At 41.8% G+C, this 27,664-nt stretch overlaps 1 protein-coding gene across 1 annotated transcript in view; it reads left to right on the top strand.

The window, feature by feature from the left end:
• The window catches only part of tacr1a (tachykinin receptor 1a), a 63,822-nt gene that overhangs the window by 9,367 nt on the left and 26,791 nt on the right, over positions 1–27,664 (top strand). The window contains exon 2 of the mRNA XM_070963594.1: positions 15,427–15,621. Within this exon, the coding sequence (XP_070819695.1) occupies positions 15,427–15,621 (195 nt within the window). The remainder of the gene's footprint in view (positions 1–15,426; positions 15,622–27,664) is intronic.

Below are 27,664 nucleotides of genomic sequence, written 5' to 3'. Positions count from 1 at the left end.
CCCAGTCGAGGTCAACAGCTCCCCACCTCCACTGTAAACAGTGTTGACAGAAAGCTGCTTCCCCCTCCTGAGGCGCCGAACGGTTTGCCAGAATTTCCTCGAGGCCGACCGGTAGTCCTCCTCCATGGCCTCCCCGAACTCCTCCCAGACCCGAGTTTTTGCTTCTACAACCGCCCGAGCTGCCGCACGCTTGGTCCGCCGGTACCCATCAGCTGCCTCAGGAGTCCTATGAGCCAACCAGGCCCGATAGGACTCCTTCTTCAGCTTGACGGCATCCCTTACTTCCGGTGTCCACCACCGGGTTCGGGGGTTGCCGCCACGACAGGCACCGCCGACTTTACGGCCACAGCTATGGACGGCTGCATCAACAATGGAAGTGGAGAACATGGTCCATTCGGACTCAATGTCTCCAACCTCCCTCAGGATCTGGTTGAAGCTCTCCCGGAGGTGGGAGTTGAAAACTTCCCTGACAGCGGGTTCCGCCAGACGTTCCCAACAGACCCTCACGGTACGTTTGGATCTGCCAAGTCTGTCCCGCTTCTTCCCCTGTCAGCGAATCCAACTCACCACCAGGTGGTGATCAGTTGACAGCTCAGCCCCTCTCTTTACCCGAGTGTCCAAGACATACCGCCGAAGGTCAGATGATACGACTACAAAGTCGATCATTGACCTCCGGCCTAGGGTGTCCTGGTGCCACGTGCACTGATGGACACCCTTATGCTTGAACATGGTGTTCGTTATGGACAAACTGTGACTAGCACAGAAATCCAATAACAGAACACCACTCGGGTTCAGATCGGGGAGGCCGTTCCTCCCAATCACTCCCCTCCAGGTGTCACTGTCGCTGCCCATGTGAGCATTGAAGTCTCCCAGCAGAACAATGGAGTCCCCGGTTGGAGCACTTTCCAGTACCCCTCCCAGGGACTCCAAGAAGGCCGGGTACTCTACGCTACTGTTCGGCCCGTAGGCCGAAACAATAGTGAGAGACCTATCCCCAACCCGAAGGCGCAGGGAAGCGACCCTCTCGCTCAGCGGGGAGAACTCCAACACATGGCGGCTGAGCTGGGGGGCTATAAGCAAGCCCACACCAGCTCGCCGCCTCTCACCGCGGGCAACTCCAGAGTAGAAGAGAGTCCAGCCTCTCTCAAGGAGTTGGGTTCCAGAGCCCAGACTGTGCGTGGAGGTGAGCCCGACTATCTCTAGCCGGTACCGCTCAACCTCCCGCACTAGCTCAGGCTCTTTCCCCCACAGTGAGGTGACATTCCATGTCCCCATAGCCAGAGTCGTTGTCCAGGGTTTGGGTCGTCGGGGCCCCCGCCCACGACTGCTACCCATTCCACATAGCACCGGCCCCTTCTGATCCTTCCTGTGGGTGGTGGGCCTACGGGAAGGCGGGCCCACGTCGCTCCTTCGGGCTGTGCCCGGCCGGGTCCCGTGGGCAAAGACCCGGCCACCAGGCGCTCGCCTGCGAGCCCCAACCCCAGGCCTGGCTCCAGGGCGGGGCCCCGGTGACGCCAATCCGGGCGACGTACGCTTCCTTGCTTTAATTTCTTTCATAGGGGCTTCTTGAACTGCTCTTAGTCTGACCCGTCACCTAGAACCTGTTTGCCTTGGGAGACCCTACCAGGGGCATTAAGCCCCGGACAACATAGCCTCAAGGATCATTCGGTACTCAAACTCCTCCACCACGATAAGGTGGCAGTTCAAGGAGGAGATATATATATATATATTCTCAATATTAATATTTGTTTTTATATTTGCTTTTTATATATATAGTTCTCTCTCTTTTCTCTCTTTTCTTTCTTTTCTAATTTCATTCTAATTCCATTCCTGTAAGGAGCACTGCAACGAAAACAATTTCCCCCCGGGGATTAATAAAGGATTTCTGATTCTGATTATAAATGTTACACTCACTAATTAAGGGTCTTATATTTCTTCTGTTTAATAAGCCAGAGGGCCACAGGTTAAGTATTCCATTGGAGGCTCCGCCTAATGAATTTAAGAGCTAAACACACAAAGCAAGTGTGATGAGCCTGCCACAAGCTGGGAAACCAAAAGTTTCTTATTGTTATGAATAGTGTATAATTGATCTATGAAGTATTCATAAATGATGATTAACCATTAAGAACAACAACAACAACTTATAAACCCTTTGTAAAACATGCTTTCAGTTACCTTAATAGGCTAGATTGCAACATATAAAACACTCCATCTCCACATCTACTGAAATGCATTTTGGGAAATAACTTTACTCCAGGGCATTGCTCTGCAGCACACTGAAAGTCATTCTGTCACACTCATGATATATATCAGTGCCGTCTAGTGGGAGTAGCTGAGAATAAAGAGTGTTACACATTCACCAAGGTAATCACAACCTGCTTTCTGACCGCTTGCCTCTCTCTGACCTCAGCTGCCCCTCACACAGCCACACAGAGGAACAAATGAAAGGGTGAGCTTCTCAGTGCTGGACCATTTATATTCACCTATTGCAGCTGAAGCTCACAGGCATCTTGTCCCAGTTAGACCAGGTCACGGCAGCAGATGACTTCCTGTGGAGCATATCGATAGCTCATGGTGGCCTCTCCACCTCTCTCACCTCCTTCCTCCAATTTCCACTTCCTTCATCTCCCTCCTCCATCTGCTGTCCCCAGAGGGATCATCGTGGGAAGTTATTCTGGCCTCTGCTACACTTCTCTTTGTGGTTCTTTTTGTAACTCATCTTCTGTGCATGAAAAATGGGAAGAATGTATTTTTGCACTACAAAATGATTATGTGACAGGAGCACAGTGGCATGGATGTAGCAACAAAGAAGATGCGTGCAGGAAAAGGAATTTACCTCAGTTCTCTGCATGGGAATTTTGATTTCCCATCATGAACATTTTGACTGTGAGTGAAATTTTCCCATGTGGCTTTTACAGTAGGTTTTTCTCATTCAACCCTGACAGAAGCCTTTCCCAAACCATAAGTACATTTATTTATTTATGGAGGAACAAAAATGCACCAGTCCAAGGGATATCTATCTATCTATCTATCTGCCAAGGGATAACATTAAAGCTGGAGGTGGTAATGTTGGAGAAACCAGCAAGAGCAAAGCTGACTTTGAAAGTATCCAGTTGAAGAATCCCACCCCCTCCCTCCCTTCCTGAGCCACTCCCCAGAAACATGAATGTGCACAGCCTGACTCCAGCTAGAGGAACACTCCACGACAGAACGTTGGGAGAAGAGTAGTGATGAGTGATGATTTTTAAATAAATATATTTATAAACAACTCTGTTAAATGCCACAATTATAGAAACACATGCACAAACATACCTTTCAGCCTTTTCTGTCCAGATCAGTTACTCGGTCCAGTAGTTACTGCTCACTGCTGTGGGTGTGTGCTCTGTGTTACTGGGTTAGCTGCTGAAAGAGAAGCTGTCACTGCTCCAGTCAGCTCAGAGATGAGTTACTGGGCTATGCAACGTTGTCATCGCTAATATATCCAACTACTTCATGTCTCATTCGCATGTAAAAAAGCAGCTAACATTATCATAGTAAATGAACATGGCTCCTGTTAGGACTCACAGCTACCATGTTTGTATTGGGAACTTTAAGCTGCACTTTCTCTGCCATTCTTGTCCAACTAGCTCACAAAAGCTTTTGTTTTTGGTATTGATGCCCAAAATGCCACACTGACAGAGAAGACAGGAGACCAGTAAAAGACAGTGGCTTTAATGAATATATGGGGAGCGTGCAAACAGACAAATCCAGAAGAATCACAGATCTCGGAGATGACTGAGGAGGAACAGGCCAGATGAGTGTTGAATCTGATCCTTTCAGAAGTTGCAGACAGACAGGGCATGGATGGAGATGGAGGTAAGGATTAGGCTCTTGAGCACAAAAAACAAAAACAAAAAAGAGTCAAGGAGCAGACAGGAAAAACAGAGATAAATATCTTAGGGCTATATTCAGGTTTCAGTCGTCACCACACAGATGAACTGATGATCTGCAGAATACTGGGTGGAATACAAGTGCTTATGCACTGTGCCAGCCGGTGAGTTGTGAGCGGGTGTGCTCAGGAGAGGAGCAGGCCGGACCCAACCTGTCAGCCCTGCAGTGAAACATCCTCAGACATGACAAACAGGAGACAGAGGGAAACACAAAGACACAATGGGGAAAAGGAGGGGAAAACTGCAGATCCATACAGCTTTAGCAATATATCTGCAGAGCCTTGTGGAACACGTGCAATGAGCACACAGGCAGAGTGCACACAGGAAGGCAGGCCATCCAATCGTTTCATTCAGGCCAAGTCAAATGACTTCATGGGTTTATTACTGGCATGCAGCAGACACAGATACCAGATTTTTTCCACAGAGCATTTGATTTATTGATTGCTGTTGTAACACAAATAAGAAACGCTTCTAAAATACCTACTTATTACCTACTCTAGCGTTCAAGGGCAACCCACCAATTTTCACATCAAGCTCAATTAATCCATCAAGACAAGCCCATAACAACAGTTGTGTAATATGATCTGTGACTTTTAAGGGACATTTCCAAAGATTGGTTATTTGGTTATTAATAGATGATATATGATATTAATAGACTGAATAACATATAGATATGTCACAACATCAGTGTAAATGTCCAGCTCAACAGCTAATTTGCACCAGTGGTCCTGACACAATTTATAGTACAAATCAGAAAATTTTACTAACGCTAATGTAAAAGGTAGCCCAGATGATGTCATCACGCTGGGGTTTGGGACTTAAAACTTCTAACAAGAGACCTGTGTCATAAAACTGGAAACGAAATAAGTGGGCATATAGGAAGCAGGTGGACTTTAAAATGATTTATTTCCAACATGGTCCCAAGATGTTAAAAGACAGATATGAAACATGTAATCTAAAATAGAGTCAAATTGTATATCCATACATTAATGTAAAGACGCCAAGAAACACTTATAGGAAGCTTACTTAAAAATGTGAATAAAAAGTAAAATTAATGATAAGCCAAACCACTAAAATAATAAAACCTTAGGAATAAATAAAGCAATTAAAATTTTAAAGCAAATGAATCAACTAAAAACACGAACAGCTGGAGGTGAAAAATTTAACTTGTCCCAAGGACAAAAATGATTCAGCATGTTTGAAAAATCCTATCATTAAAAGACAGCCCAGAAGGTATGTAAGGGAGTAAAAAACAGTAAGGGCCTTATAAATAAATAAAATCCTGTGTCTGTCACAGCCCACAGAGAGAGAGGGCTATCTAACCTTAAATCTAACCTTATACAGCTCACAATGATGAGCATTATAATTATCTCAAGTAATAAATCTTGTGCAATGAACAGCATCCAAGGACTTCAGAGTTGAAGCATTCATGCATAAGATGTCACCATAATCCGAGACTGACAGGAAAGTTGTCTCAATAAACTTTCTACAGTGTGGAGGAAAACATGATTTATTCTGATAGAAGCAATAATTTTTTAATTTTTTAATTTATTTTTTTGCTTAATATGCTCACCTGTGTAGTCACATGATATTTAAAAGTGACCCTCTATTCAATCCAAATTCTAAGATACTAGTACTCTGGGACTCTTTCAGTATTTACACTATTCTTAGTACAGGTTATCATAAACTATATTTTAGAAGAACTAATTTGTTATTATTGCATGCAATTACAAATCAGAAAATCAGTATTGAACTTAAATATGGAACATATGGAAACCAACAAGTTTCATATGGAACTTAACAGCAGAATGTACATTGTCTCCAATGCAGTACCAAAAAGTATCATTGGCATAAATATGAATTAATATAAAGAGAGCAGAACAGGCCCCAGGATAGAGCCCTGTGGGACACCTTCTGCGATTTGCACAAATTCTGATTTAACGATTCCAATAGTCACACACTGGTCTCCGTCCATGAGGTAACTCTGAAATCATTCATAAGCAATTTCCTCAAATCTGATATTGTCAAGCCTTTTTAAAAGCAAAGCACCATTGACTGTGGGGAATGCCTTTGAAAGATCAATAAATGGAGCTGCACAGGGTTTCCCTCCGTCCTAAGCTGAAATAACTTCATTTTAAACAAGGTTGAGCAGTGACAGTGCTTTGCTTTTCTCTAAAACCTGACTGGTTAATGCTTAGAACAGAATTCACTGAGAGGAATGATTTAAGTGAATTATTCATTAGAGATTGTAGTATTTTTGCTCAGCATGATCATGTACTGTAGAAATAGATCTGTAGTTTTTAACCTGGACTGTTCAACTGCCTTCATTTAAAGGAGTTACATAAACAGTTGTTCCAACTGAAAGTTTAAAAATGCATGTTATGCAGCTGACTAAAATTGGTACAGCAAGCTTTAAAAAGCCAGCATTAAGTTTATCCATGTCAACCAAGTTCTTTACATATATAGCTCATAATGCATTGCGCCAGGTCACCAGAGAGAACAGCTGTGACGTGAAAGGCCTCGGCATTACCTGGGCTCCAGAATCAGTAGTGGACGGAGGGTTTGATCCAACAGGTTACCAGCAGTTGCTAAATGTTTATTAAAGCTACACAAATCTGTTCATGGTCTGATATTGAACATCCATCAGCTGTGGGGAGAGGAGGAAATCAGAGGGACAATTTGTGCTGTAGAGAATTCACAGCCTTACAGGACTTTGCTGGATTTTAATTTGAATTAATAATAACCAGATTTAGCCTTTCTTGTTGCAGATGTGCATTTCTTCATCTAATGGAAATGTTGAAATGCATTGTTGTGCCCAACAGAAACTTGAGTTCATAGGCACTCATGTCACAGATTTCTGAGATCCAGTTTAAGTTCCAGTGTTCACATTATGCTCGATGGTATCATATAATTGTGCCACATGAAGGTGGAATCTGTGTTTCAGAGGTATGGAGTTGTTTCTGTCTTTCCGTCCCTGCTGTTTTAAGGCTCAATCTGTTTGTTGTCTTACTGGTCAGGTCACTGCAAACACAACACATTTTACGGGAGCATTTCTTGCCTGAAGTGAGCCAGAACGCATCAAAATTTCCACTGTTAATTTCACTTTCCAAAGACAGCATTGGTGCTTCTATAAATTCACATCCATCAGAGTCAGTGTCACACATTTAGATAATTTTGAACAGCTGCCTCAGAGCCATGTCACCTCTGAGTGAATAAACAGCACTCTAATCAACACTTGTCATCGCCTGTCACTGAAAAAACAGCCCCGATTAGAGCTTAAAAAATGGCTTTGAGACTGGTAGTACCTTGTGTCAGGGCACTTAGCCTACTTGTGGATCCACTTATTACTGCCGTGATGTTCTTATATTTAATGTTCTTATTTCATCTCATTAAGCAGTTGTTTTAATTGTTTACCAAAAAATGAAGTGATAAGTATGGTGGCCCTGAATGCTCACTGCACTGCAATTTAGGAAAACACAAAACTCAAGCAAATGAAGAAAACATCTTCATCAATTAGACAACACAGGTGCAGCATTTAGAAAACAAAATGCTGCAAATACAGAAAGCGTAATCAAATACAAAAGCACTCTGCAAATACAGAAAACTCAACTAAACACAGAACACATTCAGACACACCTAATTCAAAGCTATTACATTGATAAGCTGAAATTATCAATATGATATGAATGAAAGTTTAACTGTGAGAGTGCGACTCCTGAAAGTAAAGTAATTAGTAGGAGAGAAGATTTTCATCCTGTTGGAGTTGTGTGAGCTAAAGTACAAAAACACTCAGAGTGGTACACACAGTGACGCTCACTCCACGTCATAAACAATCTTTGCCGGAGTACACACTCTCAGAGAGAACACACACAAAGTTACTCATGGAATTAATGTCAATTAGGGACTGCTGATACGACCTACTGCCGAAGTCATTTGTCATTTTAACTGTGAAAGTGACGGTCAGTGCCAGCTGAAAATGAGAAGCTGCCGCCTGAATGATTTGCACAAGTCTCTTTGCTGAGTTTCACAAATATTGTGCCAACCTGGATGTCAGAACAGATTCAATCACCAGTGCAAGCAAAAATTTTTTTCACATTCACATACTGTAATTTTCACTCTTATATGCAGTGAGTTGCTTGCAGTGTAGAGCAGTTTGTGGTAAATGAGAGCAACAGTGCAAGACTAGCAGGCTGAGAAGACAAAACACAGTCAAGTAGAGAAGGACAGGATTTTGATCAGCTTTATTTCAGCCAATACAGCCGATCCACTGAATGTGCCCACATCTGCCACAATACTTATTCATAGGATCGGCTTTGGACAGCTCTAGTCTTTGTATTGCTCTTCTTATTATCAGTAGTATTATTAGTATTTTCACCTTCACCAGCACATAGATTAGATTAGGCTAACCTAAACAAGCAAGCTCATCTTGCTCCACAGTGGACACACACTGCTTAACTAGAGCATTTCTCTGCGCCCACACAAACACATACTCAGGGAGGAGGTGGCAGTGTGGGGTGGAGGGGGATATTGCTTGTGTCCATGACACAGGAGTGTCTGCTGGTCATTGATGAGGCCGAGGTGCCCAAAGGAGTCATATGTATGCATGTCAGCAATAATGGAAACATCAGTGACAAAATTTCAAATTACCCATCCTCCAACACACACACACACACACACACACACACACACACGCACACACACACCTCAGGCTCTTCCACCTTCACCCGGCATATCTCCTCCCAACTGTTGATGGGAATTTCACCTAACCTTCTTCAAAACAACAACAACCCCCTGAGAAGCCAATAAACCAGAGGAAACAAATTCATGATCAAATTACCACAACCTACTTTCAAATGCAATTTTGAGAAAAAAAAGGAAAAAATCACTGGCAGGCTTGAAGGCAGGCAATTTCATCTGCCGCTTTAGCTGCTTCCTTCTTAATCACGTCTCTTCTGGAAAACAGTGCAGCAGCCTCATGGTGTTTATATCGAACCGTTGCATTGCCATGGCAGTTTAGTTGCTCTTTGTGGATAATTGGAGGTGTATGTCACCCATGCAATCTAGCACCAGCTACCAATGCTGCCTGCCACCTAGTGAGAAGGTATCGTACTGAGAGGAATCAGATATTGCCCACAGACAGATATCTGGAGAACACAGTCTCAAAGGTGTGCTTTCCAAGATGTGAAATTAAAGATAGAGGAACACAGCCGAGCCGAGCTCTCCGCTGATAAATCCTTGAAATGAAATACCTCTCAGCTGCAGCAGTGGTTGTTTGGACACTTCAGTCAGGAGAGACAAGTGAATGAACTAAACATAATTGTTTATTATAACAGAAGATAATTAAGTCATGTCAGAAAACCTTTAGGCCTTAGATTCAACAGGGAGAGGGGCATCGCCCTGAGCAGCAGCAACATAAATCCCCCCAAAATGGTCTATTATTGCCCCTAAAGAATTCTTACTTATCAAGCAGGAATGAAATAGCCCACGCTTTAACAAAGATGGCATAATCTGCTTAGAGGTGAGACATAATAAAATTCTTGAGGTTAAGTGATTAAATTCAGCACCATGAATGAATGCACAGAACCAAAACATGCCCTGCAGTGATTAGGTCAGTTTTGACCTAGACAGCTACTTCTTTTCTGCCTAGCCAGCAATGGCTGTAGGCCTGCAATACCCTGCTTGCAGTGTACCAATTTAAGGTTGTGAAAGTGCAAGTTTAACATGCAAATTGCATTTTTTTCATGAAGTTAAAATGTGACACGTACCAGGATAAATGAAGCATTGGGGTGTCACAGAGATGTTCCAGTCCTCAAATCGTACTCTCTAGACATCAGGAAACATGCTTGTTTGGTACTGAACCCTGGAATCACAATGCAGTGACAGGTGTGGTCTCAGTGACCAGTGGTCTTCATTTAATTGCAGCTGTGTTTCCTCATGGTGATCTTTTTTGAGGAGCAGATATTTGCTGCATGTTTGTTTGCCCAGCTGACATAGGCTGATGCGCTGGATGTAAAGCGCTGTTGAACTGCACACAAGACATGCAGCGATGAGGGACGCTGAGGCAGCAGGTGCTGAAGCATTTTCCAGCACTGAAGGCATGCATGGATAGCTTGGAATTAGCCAGAGACTGCATGGTGGTGATCAGGGTGCTGATGACAGCTGCAGCAGAATGTCCTGGAACAACAAATGAAGCTGTGTGTGAGCAGAAGAGACGTTTCTCCTCTCAGGAGTCGGACATTAGCTTGTTGAGACAACGAGAAACTGATTTGACATTTGAAATCATCCTCACACTGAAATGACAGCAGCATAGCAGCAGCATGAACACGCTCAGGCACAAAGAGAGAATCACATTCAAAAAGACAGCAGCAAGATGATAGGCTTCCAGTGAAGGTGTCGTTGTGCTATTGGATAGATGTGACCAGCTGATGAAAACAGCTGATGTCTCAATTGACAGCACCAGATAATGGGAACATCCCTTGTCCCTTAAATTGTATCCACGTCTCCCACACTTGCATGTTTTACTTGTGTCTTAAGGTACAAATATGCTGGATCCATTGAAGGATGTCAAGTTGATGGATCCTATCTGGCTGTGATGGATACGACAGGGCAAGTTTGTGACCATGTTGGACAAGCCAAAACTAAGCATCACCCAACTGGCACTGCGTCCTCCTCCAGGTGGAGCTTTCAGATGTATCCTCACTGGATTCTGTGTGTCTGGACCTTTAGTCCGTCCCACTGAGGATGCACAGATAGATGCAAGGAAACCATGTGGGGAAAGGCACAGGAGGCATTTCTGCTGGCAGAATGCATATATATTATTTATTTCTTATTTGCATTTGTATTTATTGATATTCTGATTGTGAATTCATTATTTAATAACCCAGAATATGGTTGTGGTTTGTTTGGAACACTGGAAATAATTTATTAGGCTAAATGTTTAAGGTAAATTAAAGTTATGTTACCATATCAACATACAGTACGCTTTTAATCTGTCATCTGCCTTCACCTTGAGATGAAATCAGATGAGTCCAGTCAGCTGCAGTGTCCAATCAATAACTGACATCCATTAAGGGGGTGAGTTGGCTGGTAAAACACTTCCTTTGAAGGCTGCTCTAGCATATCCTCGCTCATGGCTCCTCATAGATCCCGCCTCGATGTTTGATCCTCAGAGCAGAAAGAGGAAATTTGGCTTCCAGATGGCAGGCCAGAAGTGTCAAATAAGAGACTTGAGACATCAAGGAAATGATAGCAAGGAAGTTATGAGCGTGCGTGAGAGGAGCGAATAAAGGATGGTATGAGAAATAAACTACAGGCCTAAGAATGCAAAAGATTTTTGCAAGAGCATCATTACAGTGAGCGACACTGACACTTTTAAATGCGTGAATGAAACGTTGACTACAAATAAAATAAATAATAAATAAAACATCTGTTCATATTGAGCAACGTGGGACAAGCTAGAGTTTAAATTCTCCCCTATTTGCAAGCAGTATAGTTAATCAAACACAGCAATTGGACTGAAGCACATTGAAATTGGATGGCAAGTGGGACAGGGTTTGGATGTGCCCAGCAGATGGTCACAAAGCTCTTGCAAATATTTCATAATATGTGGTAGAACTAACTTAAAGCTTTTCACATTGACTCGAAATTGGGTTCCCGCTGTTGCCCCCCTCAGGGATTCTTAGCTATTTAACTAGTACTTTCATTTTCACATTGGTGTTCCATAAAATCAAGTTCCCACTCCAGTTGGCGAGAACCCTATATAAAGCTATAAATGTACAAAGTCATTATTCTGTGTATCTATCACACAGTGGGCTACAGACTCTTGGTGATCAGTCTTAAAAGCATAACAAACAGCATAACAAATTATTTTAGTTATTTTTATGACTTCACATTCATGCTTAAGACACTGTTATATTCCTGCTCTCTTCGAGCATGGCTGCATGTAAATTCAGCATCATCATGCTGCTGCCTATAGGGTCTGGTTGGTTTTCCACACATCTGTTGGAGATCAGGTCCAATATTTTAGAGCCGTGAAGAAGAAGTCCTTCACACATTCACACACACTGATGAGTAATTTTGGGGTTCAGTGGTTCAGGGGTTCTTGCTTAAGGACACTTCGATATGTAGACAGAAGGAGCCAGGAACTGAAACAGCAGCTCTGCCATCACCGTCTGAGCCACAGCTCTATAAACACAGTGCCATTAGGATTTAGCACAAAACCCAGTTCCCAATACTCTTAGGCTCTTTTTAGCTGGTGCTGACTGTCGTTTTTGCCAGTTGAAATCACAAACATCACTCGCAGCAGATTATACCAGCTGCAGAAGATTAACCTTAATGCTTTAATGGCTAAAATAAAACTGTCTGTGCTTTCTGCAAGCCAGTCTCATCAGAAAATCCTTTGTGAGGTAAGAGAAACATTACTCTGGAACGCCGCTCCACAACCCTGAGCAGACTCTTTCTGTGTTTCTGTAGTTCAACAAGACTGACAGAGTTCCGCCTGTTCAGCTGGAGAAAGTCAGTTTTAGCAGAATCTCCCTGTTGTGCTTTTGTTTATTTAACTATTTTCAAGTAATTATTCAGCATTTTGTGAATTTGCCTGCTTGCTGTGTTTGTTTGTGTTTACCCACTGGTTTTTGTACGTACTACACAAACGAGATATAACATGTTAATTAGTGAGGTTTATAGGTGCTGGTAGGCAGATATTGTTTCTTTACTTTCTGTTTATGAGGTTATTCTTCTGACTTTGAACAAAGGGTTTGTGTTCCTTTTCTGAAACAAATCTCTCGAATGTAAATGACATTTGGTTCCATGTGAAACCCGTGTGAACAGGCGAGATTCTTGCATCATGGACGAATGATGAAAGAATTCAACGATGAAACCTCTATTGTTGGTCTGACTTCCAGGATGCATTAAATCTGAGGACAATGCTTGCATGCCAGCAGGGGTTGATGATGATTTGGGCTGGTGAGCGAGCGGCTTCTGTCCTCCGCAGGTGTGTGTTTGATTCTGACATCAACAGCCTGACTGTGACTCAGCTCACATGAAGAAAAGCCTCATGGCTGCTAGCACTGTCTGAAGTCGAGCCAAAGCAAAGCCGAGGCCGTGATCTCCCATTTTCAGGAGACCGCTGGGAGCGTTTGATTTCAAAGGCCTCCTCTTGTCTCTGATATAATTAGAAGGAGAGCGTCCATTTAGGAGATTCATTTGGGTTATTAGTGGGATTAAGCCTTTAATTAGACCTCTTTGGCTCACAACGGCATTTCACTGGAGGACTTTGCTTAAAAGGAAGCCAAAAAAAAATGAATAACACTGATGTTAATGATCTGTAGAAATGAATATACATTATGCAGTACACATGTTGAGAGTGTATACAGTCTGCCATAATACTTTTAGAGTGCAGGGTTTTTCATATATGAAGTATAGATGTGAGAAATGATTTTGAATCTCTTTGTTGGATAAATAGCTTCCGGGTTAATGAGGAATTAGGAAGAACAAACAATGTTTAGGAGATTTGAATCGAAGTAAATCATTTCAGCTAAATATCTGATTAACTTCAGTCAAAAATCAATGCATAGGGTGAAAAAAATGAGGTGAAGTGGCAATGACTTTTGACACATGTTCTCAAGTATTATATTTTACTGAAGGGAGATGGATTGTGCCTGTGAAAGTGTTTTAAACCAATTTCCTATTGAGGCTCAGCGTTAATGATGTTCGGGGTCATTCTAAGTTATTTTTACGCTCCATGGTCCGATTAGGAGTATGATTATGAAAATGTGAAATGATTATTCAAATGGTGAGGGGAATCGTTTGAGTAGAATTCTACTTCATAGCAGTCTTTGTCATGTTAGTCTGCCAGTAGTTTCTCTCCAGAGAGCACACACTTTTATGAGCATGTGCACATCCCAAAAAATGTATCCATGGAACTTTGTCTTTTTTATCAGTATGACTTTAGCCAAGCCTACTGTGTTCTTTGATTATTACACTTAGAAAAAGAAGGATCCTTTTAAATGTTTGACATGCAGGTGCGTGGGCGAAAGTGTGTGAATGATTACATCCTGCAGGTTGGCGTGCAGTGTGTAGTGTGAGATCAGGAGCTCTATTTTAAGTTTATGACTCTTACACAAATGAGCATTTTTTTAACACTTTGCCTACAAGGACCTAGATAACTTGTGATCACACACTGAACAATGAATCCTCCATCTGTACAACTCTTTATCCTCTCCTCCACTCTGCCTCTAGGAGAACAACTGAGCACACTTTCATACAAATCTCATTCACTGGTTTAGAGATGATTTACAGTGTGTTGCAGTTTGGTTTGTATTTTTAATCTTTAAACCAATTTCTGAGCATTATATGAGTAATCTGGCAACTCTCCTACAGCTACAGTTACTGTGACAGATTGGGGTCACGTTTTTGAATCTAAATGACTACAGTCCCTGTGCATGCAATATTTTCTACTCTGATATAATGCACAAGGTGAGTAAATATGGACACCAGCTAATGGACACCATATTGTAAAAATACACTGAATAAACACAAATTCTCTATCCCAGAATAACATGAATTTATTCTATATCCATATCTACCACTGAAAAGACTATTCTTATATATTAAGCAATGAGAAAACATTTGGATAGTCACATAATTTCTTGTGTTAGCTTTGTACTGCACCGAAACAGTGACGATACGGTTGAAGTGCTGGTGCTTGCCTTTAATCTGAGGTGTTGACAACCAGAGTGTGAAATTGATAAAATTATGGATTCATGGGGGGTTGTGTGCAGGACTATGTCTCGGTTGGAGGCAGTCTACCTTTGGACAGAGCCAGGCTAGCTGTTTCCAGTCTCTATGCTAAGCTGAACTTGCCGGCTGTAGCTTCATTTCAGCAGAACAGATACACTAATGAGTGTGATATCAATTCTCATCCAGCTCCCAACAAGTACATCCATCCATCCATTTTTTATGCCACTTATCCCTTTCGGGGTCGCGGGGGGGCCGGAGCCTATCTTGGCTGTCAACGGGCGGGAGGTGGGGTACACCCTGGACCGGTCGCGAGCCGATCGCAGGGCACATACACACAACCATTCACACTCACACTCACACTCACACCTAGGGGCAATTTAGAGTCATCAGTCAACCTAATGAGCATGTTTTTGGTCTGTGGGAGGAAGCCGGAGTGCCCGGGGAGAACCCACGCATGCACGTGAAGAACATGCAAACTTCACACGGAAAGGCCCGACCCGGGAATCGAACCGGCGACCTTCTTGCTGTGAGGCACGCGCATGACCTGCTGCGCCACCGTGATGCATGCTTACATGCATAACATTTTTCATCAGCATCAGTTCAGCATATTGCTTTCCTTGCTGATTAGCAAAGTGCTAATTAATGAGTGATCATACAAGCTGCATTATGTCAGAGTGACGTAAGCATATGACTAGCGTTAAGGCTCAAGTGTTGCTCAGCATCTTTCCCCTTTGTCTTCTCCCCTTCACCCCTGCAGGTACATGGCCATCATCCACCCTCTGCAGCAGCGCATGTCATCTACAGAGACCAAGGTGGTGGTGGGAGTGATCTGGGTGCTGGCTCTGCTCCTGGCCTTCCCTCAGTACTACTACTCCACCACAGACCAGCTCCCCGGCCGGGTAGTGTGCTACATCGACTGGCCCGAGTACAGCGTGTGCGACTTCAAAAAGATGTGAGTCTCTGTGGAACAGCTATTCAAACAGTCAACAAATGCTGTTAATTACTTTTGAATTGACAGCAAATGTAGGAGGATGCTGTTTGTATTCAGTGTAAATGAGAGAGCACGGGGAAAAGCACGGAAGCTTTTTGTGCTTTGTAGTGAATAAATTGAATGCACATCATAGGGCATTTGTGTTCATTCTCTGCTGAAAGGCAAACGAATAGAGAAGAAAAGAAATTAGATTTGATTGAAGCCTCACTCCACCATTCATTTTGCATTCCTTCTATTACTACAACTACCACGATGAAGAAGACCTGCATGCTTCTCAACAACAGTTTAACAAGTGCTTTAGAGCAACAAATAGGACAGCGCGAGTGTGAATAAATCAGTCATGAATAGGAAGAGGGATGTTTTTGTAGGTTCGAGCACACTTTTATTGTTTTTAACAATTTTGCTTTTCAGCTTTTCATCAGAAATGTTTCAGTCTTCAATGTTCAGCGTCATCACTGCTAATAGTGGATAAACCTTGGCTCATTCAGTTCCACATGAGCCTGCTCAATTCTTTATAAATCAGTTCTCCTCAGGTCTAACATGAGAACTATGATTCCCATTTAGCTCATTTTTTCACGCTCAAGTTAGCTCACTAACCTTCCCCTGGCCTTTACTCTCTCTCTCTTAGCCAGCAGTATAAAAAAAAACCTTGAGTCTGACAGCACTCAGGCAAACCTCATCTCAAGTGTAACACCAAAGCATAATCTGATTTATATGAAGAGCGTAATGTGAACAGAGACCTGTATGCCCACCTGGTGGACTTAAATTGTTTATCAAGCTACAGCAGATTGAGGATGTGCGCTGAAAGACAGCCGTCCGTCTTCGTAATTTGGCCTTGATTTTCTAGATAAAAGAGACTGTTTACCCTAACCTTAAGTAACCAAATACATGACTGTAAATTGTCATTCCTTTCAATTAGAGATTTAAACAGTTCATCCAGAGAGCTGAACAGAATGCAAATTTCAAAACTATGAGGCGCACTGAGATTTTATTCTTACTAGTCTTCTTAGTGTGCAGGGTCAAAGTTTGATCTTCTGCTGTGTATTAAACAACTCCTCTTAGTTTACAGCACTGTGTTCTGCTTCCTTTGATTTGGGTTATTTTCCTTCATGCAGGAAACCTGTATCTCTATGATTCATCTTTTTATGTGCACTTTCTAATGGGCCATTTAGAAGAAGCATAGTTACCAATCTAGTAGGGTAGAATAGCTGAATTATATTTTCAAATATTTTTGCCTCAGGAGGGGGGGCCCACAATAAATCCACATATCCACACAACTCTTTAAAGATTCCCTCCAGACAGACTGAAAGACATAAATAAGACACAAATGATCGTTTCTGGCAGGTGCCAGTTCAAAAGTTCAATCACTTGTTAAGAAATTCTTAAATTACATTACTCATTTTTCCTTACTGGACATCCAGAACAACAACAAAGAGGAGATTTTCCCTGTAATATTTCTGACTGATCAGAGAACAGCTGGCTCAATGCATTTGTTTAAAGCTGCTGGACCTCTCTTGAATGTTGCCATGTGAACACAAACAAACTAAGGGGAAAATGCAACAGTGGAATCAAATTAGTCCCTGAATTAGAGCAAAGCAAAAGAACTACTGAAAATGCCTTTAAAGTCAGATTTAAGGTGAGCACAGATCAGCAGATGAATGTGAAAACAGCCTTCATGAGTCAGACTGGAAGTGTCAGACATTCTGCACTGTGTATCGCAAACATCCACTCTTTGCAGGTTTGGTAAGATGCTATCACCATCTGAATTACTGTGGTACAGCAGGTTAGAGAAGGTTGAGACAAGCACAAGAATGATTTACAGGCACACAGTTAGCCTGGTCTGGCAGCTCTGTGGCACTATCATATTTCTTTGAGCTGCTAAAATAGAACCAGAGGCCTCTCATATCATACCAGTGACTAAACATTAATGTGAATCATTTTAACTATATTTATGCATTGCTTGAGGAAAAGCTGCCACTGCTGCCGAATTTATCAATTTCATCTCCCCTCACCCCATGATCTCCAATCAAAGGGGTGTGTGTTGCTGCACAGATGCAGGTGTTAATCCTCACACTCTGAATCCTTGCTGTTCTGCAAAAACTTCTGAGGCTGCAATGCAGCTAGCAAAAAAGGATAAACGCTACATGCCTGGAATTGATTTATTCACACTTTGCACCACCTCAGTAACCTCCAATTTCTTACATTTGTCTTTTTGTAATCCCACTGGCAGAACTGGGCGACACACATGAAGGCACAAGCACAGGTACGCTTCCACAAATGCGCACACAATCCTCGTTCAGTGAACACAGAGAAGCGCCCACGCAATGACGCACATATGCAAGCACTCAGACACACAGCAACACGGCTCTGATCACGGCTCTGCTGATGGCAACCTCTCAGCTCATCAGCCACAGTGTTTACCCTGCTCTGCTGGCAGCCTGCTATTGCCTTCCCCTTCTACTGCCTCTGTCACATTTCTCCATGGAAATATAGTTTGTTATGAGCAGTGCGACGGCAATTTCATTGTTCATGATGGGATGTCTGCTGCACTTATTACTTTTTTAATGAAACTGTAATCAGTGACACACAGGAGCTGAGTGAGAACGCAGCAGTCATTGAGCTCAGCTGCTGAAGCTGTAAATGACACATCTGATTAAGGCTGACCCCGGGTCAGGTCCCACATGTCTTTCTTTCCGGGCTTTGTCCCACTGCCGCCGTCACAGTCTACACCCTTTCTGATGGTCTGTCTGATGCCTTCACAGTCAGTGGAAATTAGTAAATAAGGTCTCATAAGAGACACCTTTACATGGACAACTGTTCTATGTGCAGAAAGACAGTTTTACACAGTGAGCAGAAGATTAGGAACCCTCCTATGTCCTCCTTGTTTGTCAAAGACCTTGGTCAGTTCATTGTTATGTACTATAGAAATAGATTTGATGTGACTCCTTTCACATTGGCATGTCTCTATGTACTGGAGCCTGCAACGGAAACTTCATTTCCTTACTTGCTTTGCATGTAACTGATTACTAAGATTGAGGTTACAAACTTTGAAAATGACAATCATAGGTGACAATTCACTTCAGTTGTGTGTGCCGCTATGGCTAAAGAGTTGCTGGGATTTTTGAAGACAGGAAGACTTTTAGCTGTGTGGGATGCAGCACTTCTTACACAAATGTGAGAGACAATGAGAGGCTGTAACGAATAATCGCCAATTCACAACGCTAAATCACATTTCAAATGTGAAGTACAACTGCTAATTCCAGACCACACAATGAACATTTCAAGCCTGTGTAGTAACTAACTGCATCTATTGAAGTACTAAGAGCCAGTATTTCCATTTTATGATGCTTTATTCAAGTGCATTTTAAAGGCAAATATTCTACTTTTTACTCCACTACATATTTCAACTATAACTATTATTTAATGGTCAGATTAAGATTTTACATGATGATCATCTTCCAAAATATGATGCATTGTTATAGATCATACTACGCAACAGTATATAAATTTGTTAAAATTTTGCTCCTGTCAAATAAAATTGATGTTTGCACGTCACTGCACACATAATAGTATTTGAAATAACACTGAATGGTATCAGCTGGTTGTCTCAAGTGCAAACAGCCTGTCTGATATGGTGAATCCTGCTCTCAGCTTCAATAGCACAATGGTAGATTCTATAACATGGTGCATGGATACAGCTGCACAATGGAGGAGGTGTTAATGGTTTGGGTGGCATCACACAAGATCCATTACTACCTAAATCAACACTTTGATGCCAAGTCAACCTTAACATGAGACCAGACCAAGTTCTTCCATTCATGGCCGTAATGTCACCCCAAGAGAGGTATGTCTGTTGCAGACACTACGGTACCTGACAACATGGTAATTGAGCTTCCAGACATGTTGTGAAATGGTCAGTTTGACTAGATTTAGGCAGCATAGCCACATGGTTAGGTGTTACGTAACGTAAGGTAAGTTATATGCATAAGCAAAGAGGTACCAATCAGCCATTATGTGGCAGCTTGTTCAGTGAGGTTTTTATCGACTTACCATACTATGACCCCTAACCTAACCTATGCTGTCCACCCTAACCTTTAACCTCTACTCTGAAATAAACCTTGATCCAAGATCTAATTCTAACAGTAAACTCACACCAAATTACACCATGAAAGCAGTGAGAATCAACAAACACAGTTACGGTTAGTGAGTACATGTACAGTGTTAGACACACACTCACACAGAGAGGAAATCACAGACTGAGCACACCTTGTCCTCTGTGATCTCTCTCCACTAAATTGGGCTTTGCGCGACATGAGTTTGAGATTAGTGCCAGTAAGGCAGCGTGTAGTGAGGCGTCCTGTTACCTCCAGTACTCACCAGCCTCTGCTGGCAGACAAAGTCAAAAGAACAGCTGCCCTTCCTCCCGACACACACATTCATTAATTATGAACACTGACACAAGGTTTAAATAAGCAGGCAGATCCACAATTTAATTGCTGATATTAAGATGCTTTTCAATAGTCATGCACTACAGAATAGATAATGATAGAATAGATTTCAGGGTATGACATCGAACTGAGGGCGGACTTAGCCTCTCCTATTTGTTGCCATGCATTAAATATTTGTTTGGCATAAAACATTGGTACATACATTACATTCATACTTGCATATTCACACACAAAACAACAGCCCAGAAACAGAGACATTTAAAGCCTGTTTGTCCGCTGGGGAAGAGAAGAGGCAGCAGCCCTGGAAATTAAAACAGTTTGAGTTACTGTGAATAATTTGTCAGTGAGTCTGTGGCCTTTGTTGAGTGAGCTTTTATTTATTTAGCCTGTATGACAGCAAGGTGACATAGCACAGCTTCTGTTCCCTAAAGCATCATCCATCAGTGGGGGATGAAGGTTTGCTGGGGCCCAGAGAGAAGGGCTCTTACAAGGTAATTCTTCAAATGAAGAAACTTTGAAAAATCTACGCGTAGAACTTCTGTTTTCTTAAGTGTCCGTTCAGTCTGGGCCAAGACCTACACTCTCTGCCACGGATGACTTTGAATGGGGTCGCTAGTAAACAGTGATGGAATGTAACTAAGAATATTTACTCAAGTAGAAGAACATATTTCAGGTATTTTTACTTTACTGTACTATTTGCATTTCTGTTTTAATTCCAAGTCGTACTTTCACTCTGTACTCAGTTCACAGAGAAAATGTACTTTTTACTTCACTAGATTTATTTTAACAAACATGGTTGCTAGTTACTAGTTACTTTTCATAAAAATATAATGCACATTTAGATATTAAACTAACTAACAGTATAGAAAGGAGTTAAAATTAGCTTACAGATCTACTTATTTCAAATAATTTCTCAGGAAGATCCTGGAAAGATCCAGATGAATTTACAGGTGCCATTTTCAGTTCCTTTCTACGATCTAGGAAAATGAAAGAAAGATTCTTTATTTTAGCTTCAAATCTATGTGAAGTACATACATGTTTATGTCATGTTATCTGTTGAATGTACTTCACTCTTGAAATGCTGCTGTTCGCCTTTTTCTTTAGAATATGTTTGGATCTGTTTGGAGTGCAGTATTTCATTTCATTAAGACATGAATCTGACGGCTGTTCCACAAACAGGATGATCAGATATAAGCCAGATTTATTTCATTAAGACAGGGGTATTTTCTGTTTCCTCCAGCCAAGTAAAACTCCTTCTGTTTGGGGTCAGGCTCACAGTATCTTCAGGCTTAGAGGTACCCCGCAAAGATATCTTGTAAAGAAAGTTTCTGTTCACAGAGCTTTTCACCAGAACACAATGTTTGTAACCTTGAGGCCTTAATGTACTTTCCCTCCTTTTGCATTCCCACCGTTGTTTACCTCCATTTTTGTTAGCTTGCAGTCTTTTTCTTTCTTCTCTTGGCTGGCACACTGCTACATTTATTGGCATGTAACTGTGGAATTGTGTTCATCCAGCAGTACAGCTGTGCATTGTGCTCATGTGCATTCACGAGAGAGTCGACTGACTGCTGTGAACCGGCAATGTTCACGTGACCAGTGGAGAGACCTGAAGGCACCTGTAGGTGAAATTAATCTGGGAAGAAGCGCATAATGCAATTTTTGAGTAATTGTTGTTGTGATTTGAACAATTCAAATGTATGAGAGACACAAGCTGATGACCTGAAGCAACCCAACCTCCCTCCAAAATATGACATCAGGGAAACAGGGATTTTGGCTGTCAGTAGAAAGATGTGTGGGTACTTAGTTCTTAGCATACATATTATAATGACTTTTTCCATGTGAAAACACCTTTAGCCTCCAAACAATGTTGCAGCCAATCTGAAAAAAGGTGACAATAAACCATTGAACTAAACTGACATAGAGAAGTTCTAATACTTTGGTCAAGTTGTGACAACCCTCAGCTGTAGTATGTTAGATAGGCTGACTGAAAATGCTCTTCAAACTGCAGAATGAGCATGAATGAAGAGTAGAGGTCTACAAACACACTGGGCCATGGTGAGACCAGAGACTGAAACTGCCGCTATCATAATAATTCAATAGGACTGCAATTCCAGATATGTATTCTGGTCCTTCGATACTTTTCATCAATAGTAGCTGATTGTGTGTGTCTGTGAGCAGCAACAGCAGCACAGTAGAGGTCTTGGGAATGTGCGTCTACAAAATTGGCACAGACATGTTTTTCATCTCTATGACAAATTGGTCAACAGAGAGCATTTAAAGCCACACAAATATTTCCAATCTCAGAAACATCACAAGACACTGGCTTCCTTTCATTATTTGTTCTCTGCAGTTGAAATGCATGTGCAGCATCCCCTAACAGCACATGAAAAAAACCCATCTGAAATTGTGAAAAATACCAAACCCTGTTGAGAGACTGCTGTGGGATGCGGGAATAATGGTCCTAAAGCCTGACCTACATTTTTTTCTGCTGTCACAATTCCACAACATTTACTACTTGATTACTTTTGCTCTGAGTACAGGACGTATCTTCCAAACTATAAAGAGATTCTGAAAATACCGCGACACCTGCAGATGCCTTGTGCTTGTGGAATTATTAAAGACAAAGAGGTGTGTGATGACAGAACTGTACAACTGGAATGAATTAGACATTTGGACTGAATTGTGGATTAAAATAGACATTAGAATTACTGAGTACCGACAGTGTGTCCTTTGACTCGAAAAAATGAGATGAAAACCATCAATATGACAATAAATTACAGGATGCTGTGCCTATGACAAGTATCCACCCCCTTCGGAAGTTTTGTTTTGTTGTCATACAACACTGAATCAAAGCAGATTTAATGTGAAGAGCCTAAAGCTGAGCAAAGACTGTTTTTGTTCAGTGGTGCAGGATGTGGTACCGAGCATCATACCACCTACAAAGCCACTTTAATCATGCAAATCAGGAGGATCATGTAAATTAATCCATCAACTCTCTGCATGATTTACTCCCCTGCTTCGTGAAGCGGTGTCTGGAGGAGTCAGGAGGAAGAGGCACTTCAGAAAGTGACGCCATCTGGTGTCATGTGTCATTTTCAGCATTTTTGTCATGTGTGGCGTCTTTGGTCCAGGAGGTCATGCATGCAGAGACGTGGCTCTTCGGCAATGTTGAAATACAGTGAGGAAGGTGTAGACCTCTTTGTGTCTCAGAGAATTGACCCTGACGACCGCCCACAGCCTGATCCTGGCAGGTCACGCTGACATGGAAAGAAAGTTGGTTTGCTTATAACAGCGGCATTGCTAACAGCAAGATGCCTGAGAGCTGAGAAATAACACACACACTTGAGCTACAAGAGAGCCTAGAATGGAAATATGGGGTCTGATGGCTTCTCTTCTTTTAACATCCCAGTTTGGAGAGTCATTGCATTCCTTTAGCTTTTACGAGAACGGGATACATTAACCAGCCCTCCTATCTCTTCTTAAGGCTGTTGTGTTCTGTTACAAATGTTGACTAGCTGTTGTCCTTTGTTGAAGCCGGTTTCCACTCTCTTCTTTTCCACGCAAGGGAATTAGCAAGCTATTACAGGCAATTTTGCACCTCTCTGGCAACAAAATCCACTGAAGGATTCCAAACACAGTCGGCAAAAGATAAATTTAACATTTCCCAAACTTGCATCCAACAAATAACAGATGTCATACACAGTACGTTGTCAGTTCTGTTCAGTCTGAGCTCTTGAGAAACACACTCAATCACAGCTGCTCCACACTCACACATGAACAAAAGGATTCACTCAAGAGTTTTCCTCTGAGCTCATTACTCCTGTGGGCACTTGTGTGCTTACCACATTTCTGCTAGTAATTGGATTGCAGCATCTTCCGTATTCTCTGAATTGATTTTCCTCAGCCTCGTGGTAAACGCACTCTGCAACATGCGTGACGACTCCTGCATGCATTGGGTGCAGTTAACACTTTAAATTGTGTTTGATTATGCCAGTGTGGCAGAGTGCTTCACTTCTTGGTTTAATTAAAGACAAGATTAGCTTTTACCGCATTTCTTTTCTGAAGAAGAAAGAAGGTGAAAAAAGCCAAGGTGTCGCTAATAACATCAATGATGACACGTTCCACTGAGCTGTTCCAGCGAACTGACACGCAGCAGCAGCAGCAATGATGGCTGTGTCCCAGATACATACAGATTTTAAGTTAATTTTGAGTATGTGCTAAAGAGTGAAAAAGCTAAAAATATTGACAAAAAGTGACTGTGTATGTACGTGCAGCATATTCAATGCACTCAGGAAACAGAGGTGGTGCCCACAGCTGAAGGACATTAGAACAGATTGTGAATGGTGGCAACAACTCAAGAAAGACGTATAACAAAAAGATAAAGATGTAATATTTTATTTTTTATGACATTCAACAGGCAGTGGGATTCCAAAGACACACTTTGGCTGATGGTTGTCGGTGCACATATCGCCTAATTTCCTGTTAGTCAAAATTGTACTTGTGTACACCTGTACTTGGCAATATAAGTTTTCAGTAAATCCTGTATACAATTTAGACAACTGACATCATACAATAAGACACAGATTGCAACCAAGTGTGTTTGGCCCATCTCGCACAGTGTGACATTCAATAAACTCACAATGTCGTCATTGGTGCAGAGTCGAAGGGTGCCCTAATCCCATAGGGCAGCACAAATTACACCTATGACATTCTTATTGTTACATGATGTTTGGTGACATCGTGTCATCCCCTGCATAGCTCTGCCCAGCCTCTACCTGAGGATGTGTCTAATCAGGCGGCCACTGAAAATACCTGTGTGTAGAGAGCAGGTAAGGAAACATAAACCTTTATTGATCTCCAGCAGGAACATTCTGTTGTTACAGCAGCACAGGGACAGCAATATGTACAAGTAAGCAAACAAAGTAAAAGAAATATATAATAAGAGGGATATACAATTAATGAGAATGAAAAGAACTATTCAAACTATGGTGGTCTGAGTAAAGTCTGTTGTTTGGACTGTCAGGGCAATGTCTGTAAACTAAACCTTTCGCAAACCAAACCAAATTCGATAAAGTTAATGACAAAACATCTCCTAAACCATGACTTTACTGTAAGTTGAATGAATGTAGACTGTAAAGTGCTATAGACAGCCTTCCTTAAACAGGCAAACAATCCTTCCTGGAGTCCAAACTAATAAGCCCTTAAAAGCACATTCAGTCGACTTCATTGATTTTCTTTGTTTTTATATCCTCTTCATGTCGAGGCAATCCAATACTAATTATTGGATTTGGATGAAGTAGTTGAGAAGAAAAAGAGTCGAGTGCAAGCTTACAGAAAAACAGACTACTTAATACTCCTTTCCCACAGAGAGGGCTTAAGAGGCACATTTATCATGTTCTGGAAATTAAACCCATGGTTGTTTTGTCACATTTTGTTTATTACCTCTAAGCAACGCACACCAAACTATGTATACTAATCCAAAAATATTGTCGACCGACTTTGCACGTCGGACCTCCCTGCATTACCCTCATTTTAGCTTTGGCTGTCTCTACAGTTTTATTATTCTATGTATTTCTCAGTAAGGCCTTTAACGTTAAGACTCTGAAATGAGTCGTATATACAATGTTCTTCCTTGATTTTATACACACACACACACACACACACACACACACACACTTTCCTCGCTGTGTGTTTGTGTATCTGTGTTTCTCACTGTGTGGTCATTTTTACTCTGATGAAAGCTCCTGAGTATTCATTGGGATTAACATAATTGTAGTTAATTGCCAAGGAAATGGCCTGTGAGGCTCATCTGCAGTGTTCGTAAAGGGGAAAACAGATTGTCCCTCTGTGCATGCTGGAGTCAGGGGGTCCTCCCTCTCTGAGCACAGACTGTGTGTTCCCTTTGCACAGCTCAGAGTGATATAATACAATTTTCCACATTTTAATGGACACTAATTCACACACACACAGACACACACACACACACACATACGCAGACTATGACACAAATATAATGACATGCTACATATTAACCAGCACACACACTGAACAGGGACTTAACAGGTTAATGTGCTGTGTCTGTGATAGATTACCAAATCATTAGCTAAATACTGAAACTGTCATATTTAATTATTTCATAAAGGCCTGAAATTCACTGGACACTTACTGAAGCAGGCGTCTAACTGCCATTCCTCATATCTTAAATCGTGTTACGATGCAAAATTACTTCTCAGTCCTCTGTCACACACACGAATAACAATTCATTCCCTGACTCGAATGAGTAACTTGATTTGGAAAAATTGATTCTGTTAGCAGGGAAATGCCAAATGTCACTGAAATGCCACTAAAATAAACATTAAACTGTCGTGGGGACTATTGGGCACTGTGGATAACGCTTATATTTGGTATTCACCACATTACCAAACAGCGGACAGGCAAAGTGAGCAACCAGCTGGTAAACATAGTGAAGGATGCGGCAGCCACAGCCAGTGGGTAAAGACCAAAACACTACGTGTGTAAAAAGGCAACTGTTTGCTGAATTATATCAACTTGATAACGTGATAATACATCAATGTTGCAGTTACAGCTTGCTGTGCTGCCTGGAAGTGTCCTCAAAGTTTAGTTACTGTATTGGCTCTTTTAGCACTAATGTGAAGTACAATTTTACCTAATTGCCTCCTTCTGTTGTTGTACGAAGCACTTAACTGTCCTTCCATTATCAGATTACTTCTCTGCGACAGGAATGACGTTTAGGCTCCTGGTGGCTGGCAAACACGAAATCAATTTTAATGCTCTGAAGCGCATCTGCTATCTGCCATAATGTGCTCTTGATACTTTTCCTCTGTGTATTGTCTGTTTATTTTACCATTTGATGACATTTCTTCACTGAGCTGATAAGGCAGTTATGATCTTATGCCTCAAAGGGAATTTAAGGAAAACTATTTCAAGGACAATTCTCGGGCGACATTTCTGAAACATTGCAGTAAACTGAAAGATGCATGAAGCCTGATGAGGTGAAATGAAAGTCGTTGTAGCTCTTTTTACATGAGGAAGATGTGGACCAACACCTACACACCTCTATAAACATACACCAGTGTGAATGAGACAAATTAGAGCAAGCTTTAAACATTTTATTTCAAACAAGAAACAAAAAAGCTTACATTACCTTATGATTATATGTGACAAAGCTATTAAAAAAAAATCCATAGGAATCTGAACTGCAATGTCCATAACATTAAAATCTAATGCCAACAATAATCCATAAGAATAGTATTGTTTTATGAAGACTGAACACCAAAATGCATCATCATCAATTGTGTTACCCACCTGTGGGTATCGAAGTGCATTGCTATCAATCCAACGCCCATTTCTCTGAAGAGGCCGTGGTGTGATGCCGAGAAAGTTTGTCTAAAGCCACGTATAGTCAGCCATACTGGAGAAAGTTGACTGTAACCCGGTCACTTAAAGACCCTGCACACCTAGTCTACCCACACAGATGATTTCACTCATGCCAGACCTTTTCTCGCCCCTCTGTTGTTCTATTGCTGTTGTTGTTT

This window comes from Chaetodon trifascialis, chromosome 6, assembly GCF_039877785.1.
Source record: "Chaetodon trifascialis isolate fChaTrf1 chromosome 6, fChaTrf1.hap1, whole genome shotgun sequence".
NCBI lineage: Eukaryota > Metazoa > Chordata > Actinopteri > Chaetodontiformes > Chaetodontidae > Chaetodon > Chaetodon trifascialis.
Note: the sequence above shows the minus strand (reverse complement) of the source record. Positions and strands in the feature narration are given on the sequence as shown.